Here is a 12,500-nt window from a genome sequence, read left to right as displayed (position 1 = left end):
GTATATATATACATGTATATATATATATATATATATATATATATATATATATATATATATATATATATATATATATATATATATATATATATATATATATATATATATATATAAAGTATTCACAGGATGTATCATTATAAGTATGTGTTGTGTATGTGTATTGATAAGTGTCAGTATATGTGGACGCATGAATGTGTATATCTGCATTTTTCCTATTTTCAAGGAATTAGTTCTTATATCTTTAGTAAAAAGTATAATCAATGCTATCAACAGTTGTACTACAATAAGAACTGTACTCTCAACGCATAGCATCTTAGATCTTTTCAGATATATAAGCTAAAATATGTTTCATTGGCTTTCCTGAGTCTTCATTCATTGAAACCTCAACGTCATTTCATTGAATTTCCTAGAATGTATTTACATCCACATCCAATAGAATGTGTCATTTTATACTTACAGTTTTCATGATGATGAGGAGATTTGCTACTTCTTCCTTGGCTGCTTCTGTAATTGTATGTCGGTGTTCTTTGCGACCTTCTATTTATGGGAGGATCGTTCCTCTGTACAGAGTTGCCAATGATCTATTGTGGAGTCGGATTCTGATGCTGTCCATAGCGTTGCAAGACTTGTAATCCGTTCACAACATACATTGACAGCTGCTATGTAATGTCATTTTTAATCATGATTTTTTCCCTCATCGATACTATCATTACAAAAAAAAAAAAAATAATAATTCTCATTGATTTATATGTCGGTATTTTCTGTGGCAATAAAAAAAATGGATTGGCCATGAGGGGAAGTGCTGGGCAAAACCATTTCGTAACTTCCCCGCTAAGATTTAGAACTGTACAGTAGGTGATGATTTGTGCCATTTAAACCCCCCCCCCCCCCCCCCCGCACTCCCTCCACACACAAAGAGTCTTATTCCACAACGAGTAGCATTATTTTTGTATGCGTCAACACTTGGCCTGGGGAGGGACATCGGGATTCCTTTGGGGTTTACAAATCCTGAACTCGTTTTAATGCTGCAAAATTACAGGTGTACAACAAGGGATTTTGACAGTGTATTGGCGGCGTCGTGATAAAGATTTCCACCACCCACATGTATGTTCTTTCACTTGGTGGGGGCCTAATCATCGTTAGATTCTTTGAAGCGTATATATATATATATATATATATATATATATATATATATATATATATATATATATATATATATATATATATATATATATACATATATATATATATATATATATATATATACATGTATATATATTTATATAAATATGTATATATATATATATATATATATATATATATATATATATATATATATATATATATATATATATATATATATATATATATATATATATATATATATATTATTACGACTAGCGAATTACATAAAATTTCCAAGCTGCTTATATTACATAATTCAATACACAATAGAAAAACTCCAAGCTCCAAGAATAATGCGGAACTTCCAGACAATAATAAATATGATCACTGAATATGTAAAAAGTCTCTTTACTTTACAATCAAACCATAACCGGGTGATTACTTTACTTTTAACGGGAACTATTCGTAAATCAGCCTCTTACTTTGGTTCTTAGTCATGGGTTACGAGCAAAGTTCTGAGGAAAAATATTGGTGATTGAAATAATATACATTACAAAAATAGATATATTCCATGAAAATTTAACAATTCAAAATTAACACCAAAACTAAATTAATCGAAATATTAAATCTGAATTAAACCTTAGACTAAGACAAAAAAATGATAAACTATAAAAGATTATACGATCACTTGTTTCACTGGAAATTAATTTTTTGAAAATATTTAATTTTTACAATTAATGAATAAATTAAACTTTCAGATATAAAAAATAAGTGTAAATTACACTTAACTGATACACTCACTTCCTTTGCCTCACACAAGATTACCGAACGGTTAAGGAAAAATAAATACACTTTACCACATAGAGCCGAAGAAATCATATAATTATCAGTTTTTATGCTGCCTAATTTTTTGTTTGCTTCTAATGTAATCCCGAAACTTGGAAGTAATACCCAAGCTTCCCAAAAGCCTTTACACTGTTAAGTTCCATGAAAATTTCTTTGATTGCCCCAAAGCTATAAAAGGCCTCTTGAATTGTATCATAACTACAACAAATTGGAATATTTCCTAAATAGAGAATTTTAACATATTTTATTGTGCCAGAACCAGAAAGTAAAGTATTACTGTTATCATTAATATCAATACAATTTTGTGCCAGTGCCGATAAATTGTGTGTAATAACACTGGACGAAAAAGTATTATTGGGAAAATAATTTATGTTGTCAAGGTTGTCAACAGAATTTTTCTTTTTTACGCAAGCAGGGGTCGTCAACGGTGTCTGGGGTTTCCCACCTGATCCAGGGGTACAGGGAACATTACGTTAGTCATTAATAATTTGGGGGGAGGGAAGGGGTAATAATAGTAATGAAAAAAAAAAAAAGTTAAAAAATAAGTATAATGGAAAGGAAATAATAAAACTGTCTCAAATCCCAAAGAAGACCACATTAACCTTTCGTGGAATTGATTTCTCCACAAATGACACCTGCAAGAGCTGCTTCCTAAATGTCCACTCCCTACCTGACCATAAAGTGATTGTACCGCAATGATTAGTGTGACTCAAGTATATGCTAAACCCGCTTGATGTGACTGGGAGCATTACAAGAATACAATCATACCCATTTTACTCAGAATGGCAGGCAAACCGGACAGATTGCCGAGAGTCCTATTTCTATGAAACCGGCTAACCCCTGTAATCCAGAGAACAAGTTTTTTGTTCGAGAAGAGTCCCACGTGCCAGTATGGGAATACTGGCACTCCTATGTGTACAAGCATTATCTGGTAGTTGGCAAGACCACCTCAGCTCCCACAATTGATTTTGAAAAAAAAAAAAAAAAAAAAAATCTCGTATATGATGTCCCCTAAAAAAATTGGGCAGTAAAATGGGTAAAGGTTTTGACAGCAAGGTTGGAGGCAGTTGATGAATATGAAGGAGAATGAAGGAGTTATAAGTAATAGAAATAGGATGAGAGAAATTTAGCATCAAACTGGGGAAAAAGAAAATTTCTTAATTCGAGAGCCCTCTTGCCCTCATCAAGCTTCCGCACGGGAATATGCTGTGCTTAAGATCAATGATTTCATCAAGGCAATCTCTCGTTAAGAGGGAATTCACACTTGAAGTTAAACTTAGTAATGAAGTCCTTAGATCTTACCCAAATATCTCAGTACTATGCGGAAATGGAAGCCATATTTGCCCTTAAACCAAGATTATCTAACAATACAAAGTATATTGAAGATCCTCCTATCAACAAATTCTCCGAAAAAAAAAAGAATCTCTTTACCTGCAGCGATATATATTTAAACGATTATCATAAACTACTATTCCCCATAAGAGCTGATAGGTTAATACAATCTACAAACATGAGAATGAACATCTTTCAATCATCTGCCTTTCCTCCAAATGAGGTTGTAATGAAAACAAGAATATGCTCTTATTTTTTTTTCTTTTTTTTTCTTTTAAAGAAATATATATATATATATATATATATATATATATATATATATATATATATATATATATATATATATATATATATATATATATATATATATATATATACTCTAAGTTACTATAAACAGTACTCCAAGTCACCACAATCAATATACATTGGAACATAGTCAGAGGAAAGGACCTCACTATGCTATACATTATGTTTTATGATTAAGGCAAGATTTATTATATTTGTTTTTTGTATATTGAATTATTAAGTTCATTATGATATAGCTTGTAATAACGGAAACAAATTAACCATAGATACTGAAATCCTGTATTCAAATGAATACGTTATCCGAATTATGGTTTCCAACTGGTTACAACCAAAAATATAAAGTATCAAAGTCCAACACTTAGTAATATATCGTAAGTTGAGGTGGGAGCCGAACATGTCAGAGTCTTATTCTCTAACTGATATCAAATAGGTAATTGTCCGATAAGTAAATTAGGAAGAGATTCAGCAGGTGAAGACCCAGACAGGCGAATAATACTCGAAGCAAGATAGAATGTAAGAATTTAAACACTTCTTCAGAACAGATTGATCACCAAAAATGTTAAAAGACTTCCTCAATTGTCCAATTTTTCTTGTAATCAAAGAAACAGCGAAAATGTGCTTCTCGAACGTGAATTTCCTGCGAAGAATTACACCCAGAATTTCCACAGTTGTTTAGAGTTAAAGAAACATTATCAATTCTGACTCCTAGACCAGAATGATGAAGAGCAACTGTCCTCGACCTGCTAACAATCATATTTTGAGTTTCTTATGGTTCAACTTCATGACCCATATTCACAATGTTATCAGATTGCTGCACTTTTGTTCAATATAGATTATAATATCAAAATGTAATATGATTAATAGATATACGTGGTATGAAAACTCCATAATTCTATACTTATTCAATAAGTTTATTCAGGTCTAAATGAAATACGTTTCAAACAAAGCTGAAGTTTTAATTTGCGATGTATCTAGTAAGGTGGTCTTTGTTGTTACTATATAAAAAGTACAGTAGTTAGGACGGAAGAAGATGAAAAAGGAAAAAAGGAAAAAGTGTTTTCGAAGAAATGAAAACAACCTTTTTTTCAGAGAAATTTCTATGAAGAAATAAAAAAGTTTCTTGAAATAGAGCTCTAATTTTACGAAAACCTTCAACGTTTGATAAAACTATCACACAAATATTCAATATCTTCCGTTCAATGGTTGCCAAAAGAAGAATATAGCAAGGGGAGAGGTGGAACTTCAAAATCCACCTTCTCTCTCTCTCTCTCTCTCTCTCTCTCTCTCTCTCTCTCTCTCTCTCTCTCTCTCTCTCTCTCTCTCTCTCTCTCAAGTTGTATAAATGCCCTATATCACCAAGAGATGAAAAACTATTGTAAACAAATATCTCACAATGGAAGAGAAGGCCCCATTTTCATTTTGAGCTTTAGACACTTATAACCTGTTGGTAAATATATTAACAGGAAGTAACTAGGAAACTGGGTGTCAGTTCCCATCTAACTGTAATATATGTTTACAATATGACTTCATCAAAGGATCTAATCAGAATGATTGAAATTGACTTCAGCCTTATCTTCGACTTGTAAAGCCATGGCCTCCTATACGGAGATTATCAATTGATTCACTTTTCAATATTGCATGGGTAATTAAGGAGCAAGTCTTTGCTATAAACCTGAAGTTTAGCCCTTGACAAGACATTTGAGAATGAGCTTCATTATTTTTGCCTTTGGATGGGCAGATAATTTTTGAAGAACTGAAAATATTGTAATGGATTTACTGGAGTATAAACTTTACATTATCGTTAAATAAAAAGAATTATTGTATCTTCATGAAATAATGTAATTATCCGTTAAATTAATCAAAGGTAGTATAACCACCAAAAGCTGCAAAGGGACTTCTGTATCCACCATAGCCAAGCCGTATCCGAAGGATCATTAGCCATAGTTGCCGAAGCCATAAGGACTGCTTCCAAAGGGCTTCAGTTAACTCCTTCAGGACAAAAAGGCCAACATCTACAAGGCAACATCTATTTTACAATGAAAATGATAAAATATATCAAAATGAAATTATTCTAATGACACTCTAGAGAGTCTAGAGGCATATGCAATTTAGAAGACTAAGTGTATTTACCGCAAGAATTATCATGAGAGTGTGTAATTGAGGTTCTGTACACTGGAAGATTATTCACAGAGCATTAAGAACGACCTTTGCCATGGCTGAATAAAACAGTCAGCATATACTGCATATGAATGTCATGTCTGGAGGATTTATTCAGCAGACTTTGAGAGAAGTATTCCTGGATCTGTATTTATACTGAATATTACCTCAAAGGAAAATTTCTCTACGATAGAAGAGTATTATATCCTCTACTTATTGATATACTGACATGAAATAACTTCAAAGTACTTTCATATACTTTAAAACATACCACGTAAACCATTTTGTTCCTCGAAATCTCATCATTTCTTTAGGTAACCACTTAGGCTCAAATTGAACTTACCGTTCTCATGAAGACTAAGATAAATAATCTCTTGTTAACCGACTCTGGAAAATGTACATACCTTACAATGGTGAACTTCTAATTAATGCCTGTGCCTATGAGGACACTTGCTAACATCCTATTTTGAAATTGGCTTGTAGGGTTGCGACATTTTCGTGTTAAGCAAATGGAAAAACTTCCACAGCTGATATTGATGGTTGGTACCTTTACCATTACTATCGAAAAAGATTTTTCGATACTAATGTAAAAACCTTTGTAAAATGTAATTCATTTACTGTCCCGCTGATGGGAAAAAAATTTCGATCTGCTACTCGCTGAAATAGAACAATTTCTTGTGTAACTGTGGGGAGGAGTGTGGGGTATCCCCCGTCTCAATCTGCTCTGCAGGAATTAGAGACAGACAGCTCGAAGCAATTCCAAGTTCTTGTCAACATTCTGTGCCCAAAAGAATTGTTTTTCGTCCAGTGAGACTGATTGTTGAGTGAGCCTTGGGGAAGGTTATCCAGGTCCGAATTATCGATGCAAAGGTTCGGGTTAACCCGATGTCTACTCTTGGGATTTTCAACGACAATGGAATGTGCGGATGAGAATGCTGCAAGATTGGAATAGCGATGGAAAGAAAACTGAAATGTTTTTTTTTTTTTTTTTTTTTTTTTTTTTCAGATTCAAACAAATAAAACTATGGTTTTACGAGGAATTTATAGCATGATTATACGGAAAGGAATAAGTGGGCCATAAAAAAATGCGATTGCAAACTAAATACTTTTAGGCACCTCAGAATCAAATGTATCGTGTAATGGAATATCAGATGAAGAAAAGGATAATTTTAGAGCAAAATTCTGCGTTAAACTATTGAATACAGTTGCTCAGAGTTGTATCGAATTCATGATAAATCTAAAAAATTTCACAATCCTATACATTCTTTTGTCTATAGGTCTACATGGTTGTCAGATCTAGGCTACTGTATAAACTTCGAGTAGGACCTTTTTTTTTTTTTTTTTTTTTTTTTTTTGTTCTCTAGCGCTTCTTATATTTTCAAATATAGAAAATGCTTCCTATTGCAAATCTCTTATTGCAATTCTTCCATACACTGAAATGTTTATCAAATTATCATAAGGTGAATCTGTGGCGTATTAAGCAAGTACTACTACTGATAATACTACCGACATAAAAATTAACATATATTGCTAGTGATAAAAAAGAGGATATAAAAATTCTGACAATCATACTAGTAATGGTAAATACTATCATTAATCTAAATGTTATTATTATTATTATTATTATCATTATTATTATTATTATTATTATTATTATTATTATTATTATTATTATTATTATTATTATTATTATTATTATTTAAACTTGAGCAATATATTCATCAACATCATTATCATTAAAGCTAACAGTGATAACAATCAACTTTAACGTGCACATCATTTGAAACTTACTTTACTTTGACAGCTGTTTTTCCAGTCCCTTACAGCAAAGGAACCGTACTCTCTACAGGACCTCGGCTGTCGTTTTACCTTGATCGTTCATAGTATTTAAAATTCCATATCACGTATTGTTCATTTACTATTAAATTGTTACTGTTATACGACTCATTGAAAATTTTTTATGAATAATGAGTCCGACACCGCCACCAGACCTACCCTCTCTTAGTATGTGAAAGAAGGTGTGTGTGGGGGTGTCATTTCAGCGATCTTTGCCTTGTCCAAGTTATTAATCTATGTTTCAGAAAAACCTAGTATGTCCAAATATTTCTTGTTAATCAATTCTCGAATTTGAATGGTTTTATTACCTACATATTGCATATTTACATAGCCACAGTTTATGACATCCTTGGTAAACATGATCAGTATTTTTCGCTAGTCTTTTCAATTCCAATTCATAAGCTTTGCAGTCTCTAGGATTTCCTATGTGGTCACTTGGTTTGTTTAACTTTGTGCAGTTAATACACTTTGACACTTGCAAATTACACTCCTTGGTGGATGCTTTCCTGAACATTTCCTGCAGACTTTATCATCAATCTTAGACTTGCAATCTTTTACAAAATGTCCATACCTCTGACAGTGGTAGCAGGTGATCACGTGGTACCTATCACGTATGTTATAAGTACCCCATCGTAACGAAACTTTGTCCCCGTTGTAATAAATAGTCCTCTGAACTTCAGGATCACATTTCAGCATATAGTGGGTGGTCCCACCTTAGGCATTTTTTTTTTTTTCAGAACTACACTTATCTTTTCTTTTATATTTTGGATTTGGTTCAGGCAACAATTTATTTGAATCAAAGCATTTACTTCATCTTCTTCATCTTTGTACTCATTGCCTATCATTATTTTTGGTTTTAGTTTTTCCGATTTTTTCGTTTCAGTGTCAGCAACCAAAGTCCGAATTCTGTTTGCCGCATCTTCTCTGATAATTTTGTTTGCAAAGTTTACAACAGCATTTCCATTCGTAGTTGACCTCGTGTTAAGAATAGGAATGTCTTTAAGTGCTTGTTCAACCTCGCTTTTTCTTTCAGTGATTTCAGTTGTATTTGTTGATTTCATTACCAAGGAAATTTTTTCTTAACTTTTTCACCAAATGTCGGTTTCTCCGGTTTTGGGTCCAGCAATGTTTGAAGTGTTGCCTTAATTGGTTACATATTTATAACAAGAATATCAACTTTCTCAATGAGGTCAGTAGTCTGGGCGGGATTTACTGCGTGCGCGCTAAGGTCCGCAAGTTTGTTTTCCAATTCAGCTATTTTCACGTCTTGTTCGCTCAAGGCCTCTTCTCTCATATTCACATCTTCCTTCAATTTTGATATATATAAATTGGCTTGTCAGTCTTCACCTAAGCAGGGTGGGCATAACAAATCCAGGTTCTTTCGTTCATTATCAGTGATGTCTGTCACTATATACACATTTCTTATGATAGAATCTATAGCAGTCACATCCTATTCATTTTTTCCGGTCTCCCTCCGTGGTTTTACATATGAAGAAGAAATAGTTAGGGACAGACATAGTGTACTGTTTCTTATCACTTAGGTTTCTCCATAAGGTTAACTGATATCTTTTCAATGATATACTAAGCGAGATAAAAAGGCTAAAATACGACTGAGGGCGAGTGTTGAACACGTCCACACCTTAGCAACTCTAGTGGTCAAAGCTCCCGTGAAGAGACTATTCATAGAAAATAATTAGGAGATTCCGAAAAAAAAAAAAAAAAAAAAAAAAAAAAAAAATTCCAGCAGTGTCCAGATTTTGGACGGATCTTTCTGATCTTTCAGTTGAATCGGTAGAACCTCAGAGACGTAAACATATAACAGATTCTTTTCTGATGAACCGGTTGACTTGAGTCTCAGTACATAATTTATTTATCTAATGTTATTGGTGATTTGAATAGGCTTCATTATTATTTATATTATGCCATTTATAGGTTTTTCATTACTTCGTTACGTTCTTCAATGAGCTGCTTTACCTGATGCAGCCCTTTGGGATGTATTGAAGCAATTTGCTTTTCAAGGTAGAGATATAGTTTAGCTAATAATAATAATAATAATAATAATAATAATAATAATAATAATAATAATAATAATAATAATAATAATAATAGAAGATGACTTTTGTGGAAGACATTTCTAAGCAGCATCATAACCATCCTCCATCTTGTGAACAGCATTAAAAGATGGAGCTGCTTGACCTCGTAGTACCTCATCAGAAAACAAAGGCTGATGTTTTACCATAAATTATAGTTTCAGATGTTGAAGGTGATTGTGGATGTTCACCTTTCAAGTATAACCCTTTAAAAACAATAAAGATATCTTACTACTATACTGCAGTTCTTTACAGTTAAACCAGGAAACAAATTATTTTCCTTCTGTATTAAGACAGATACCCAAAAATACTGCTGATGATTGTTTCGCGTGAATTATGTTATTTTCCTGAACATTTTTAGTTGAAAATGGTATTATTTTACTATTTTATTATGATCTACCCTTAAAAAATGGTGGGCCTTTCAGTCGAAAAATATGTATCCCCTTTCTCTATGGATGTCTTTTAGTTTACAATGACCAAATGATATTGTAATTTCCAAAAAGTTAAAACTGTATGAAAAACAACAAACGATTCGAAAACACAATGAGAAATACAGTAAAATGGATCACGAAAAAATAGTAAATAACAAAATTCAAATATATTTGTAATTCAGTTGAGCTAGAAAAGGAATAAACCAACTACAAAGTTAGATGTGCAATTGAACAGCATTTTTTATTGGGGAATCCACTTCAAATATACTGGGGGATGGGGCCGGTCATTGGTAGGGGGGTGGAGGGACAAAAAAATCCAGTTCCTCTACTGGAAGTTCAACCTTTACTATTTCCATGCTAAACAGGCACAAATTGCAACTCTTGATGTAAGGACATTGCCTGAAATTCCAGGATCATTTCTGAACAACAGAAATCTTACCCGTTCACCCACACTCGAGTTTGATATCCCTTAATTAATCTTCTTCTAATTAACTAACTTTTTGTTTAGTATTAGATACGAGACAATGGCTTGGGAATTTCTGCTTATGTCACATAATAATTCGTAAGATGGGAAATCCCTAACGTAGAAAAATAACTTTTTACGGATGGATTTTGGGCACAAACGTTGAATCGTGATAAACGGTAGCTAAATTCTGCAATTGTCCGTAGGACAGACACGCCTATGAATGCCGTAAGACAGACATGCCTATGAATGCCGTAGGACACATATGCCTACCCTCTGACGAGCCGGAGCGGCACCAAAGCCACCCATCATCCACCACTCGCTCGCTCCCCAACCAACGACTTCTTCAGCCACTCACTGCCACTCATCGGCCGCAGTTTTGCTACTACCACTCCAGATCAGGGCGCCCTATTTAACATGTACAGTACGTCATTTTTAGGGGAGGAGCCATGTACCAACCGTGTGTCACACGATCGTGCATAGTAACGACATTTCATTTTGTGTATATGTTATGCTTGTATCTTCGCTCTCCTCTCGAACTAATAAGAACCTGAAATAACATGTCTGTTTTTCTCACCGTTAATTGTTAACTGGTGCGGTGTTGGTTTGAACGTGAAATTGCCTATTATGTTTTATATGCCCTTTTTGCTTGGAGTCTTTGTATATAATAGCGAGTGTTCTGTAATAAAGTTACTCAGTTGCTTTCATCCTGCCTTCGAGTCACAACCTTCTCTTGGCCGTCACATTGGTGAACGGTGAAGTGGGGGAACATCCTCCATCTTCTGAACAGTATTAGTAATTATACAAGGAAGACTGTTCACTGCGCCAAAGATTTCTAGTTCAAGGAATAAAATGTATTGGAGCTGATTGACATCATGGTGATTGTGGATGTTCAAGCATAGCCTTTGAGAAATCAACAATCAAGATATCCTACTATAATTCTGTAGATCTTGAAAGTGAAACCAGGAAACGGAAGCGGTCATTTTTATAAGAAAAACACCAAAGAATGATGCTAAAGATTGTTTCTCTTGAATTCTCATAATTGATAGAACATTATTAGATTTATATAACTATTTTTTTTTTATTGATCTACCCACGAAAAAGGGTGGGACCTTTCAGTTGAAATATGTGTATTCTCTTTCTCCAAGGATATTTTGCAATTCAAAAATTTTAAGGTGTATGGGAAACAACAAACTATTCAAAAAAAAAAAAAGAAACAATGAAAATACAGTCAGATAGACGTGGAACAAAGTGTGATCAGAAAATTCCTTTGTAACTGTGGGTCAGTTGAGGATGAAAACAAACCACAAAGACGTAAATCGGAAGAACAGCAAATATCCTGGGGTTGGGGGATGGGTGGCTGTGGTCAGTAGACGATCGAAAAATCCGGTTGCTCTCTTTGAAGTTCAACCCTTTATTGTTTCCATGCTAATCAGACACCAACTCTTGATGTGAGGACAATTGCTTGAAATTCGAGAATCATTTCTAAACAACAAAAATCTTCTCACCCGGTCACCCACACTCGGTAATTATCTTCCAATGAGTATAATTTTTTTTTTCTTTTTTTTCAGCATTAGATAGGAGGCAATGGCCTTAGAACTTCTGCATCATGTCACATAATAATTCGTAAGAAAAAAAAATCCCAGACTTGAAAAAATATCTTTTTTAACGAAGGATTTCGGGAACTTGGAATCGTGGTTAACGGTTGTTGAATCATGCAAGACCGGTTTACGGAGGTTTATACCAGTTTTCCAGTGGCTACGCAAGGAATTCCCAGGTACAGCAAAGGCAATGACATGCGTTCTAAATTTGATATATACGTATTGAAAATAATCCTACCCATTGGATGAATTAAAATCTCCAATTATAATACTGGAGTTTGACTATCGTTGTCAGTTCTGAACACTTTTCAAT

General features: G+C 33.6%; 1 protein-coding gene across 1 annotated transcript in view; it reads right to left on the bottom strand.

The window, feature by feature from the left end:
• The window catches only part of LOC137624963 (keratin-associated protein 19-8-like), a 1,263-nt gene extending 742 nt beyond the window's left edge, over positions 1-521 (bottom strand). The window contains exon 1 of the mRNA XM_068355898.1: positions 458-521. Coding sequence (XP_068211999.1) covers positions 458-466 — 9 coding nt within the window. The 5' untranslated portion in view covers positions 467-521. The remainder of the gene's footprint in view (positions 1-457) is intronic.
• Between the last annotated feature and the right edge of the window lie 11,979 nt (positions 522-12,500).

The sequence above is a fragment of the Palaemon carinicauda genome, chromosome 31 (assembly GCF_036898095.1).
Source record: "Palaemon carinicauda isolate YSFRI2023 chromosome 31, ASM3689809v2, whole genome shotgun sequence".
Classification (NCBI taxonomy): Eukaryota; Metazoa; Arthropoda; class Malacostraca; order Decapoda; family Palaemonidae; genus Palaemon; species Palaemon carinicauda.
The sequence above is the reverse complement of the archived record's forward strand: the minus strand, read 5'-3'. Positions and strand labels throughout refer to the sequence as shown.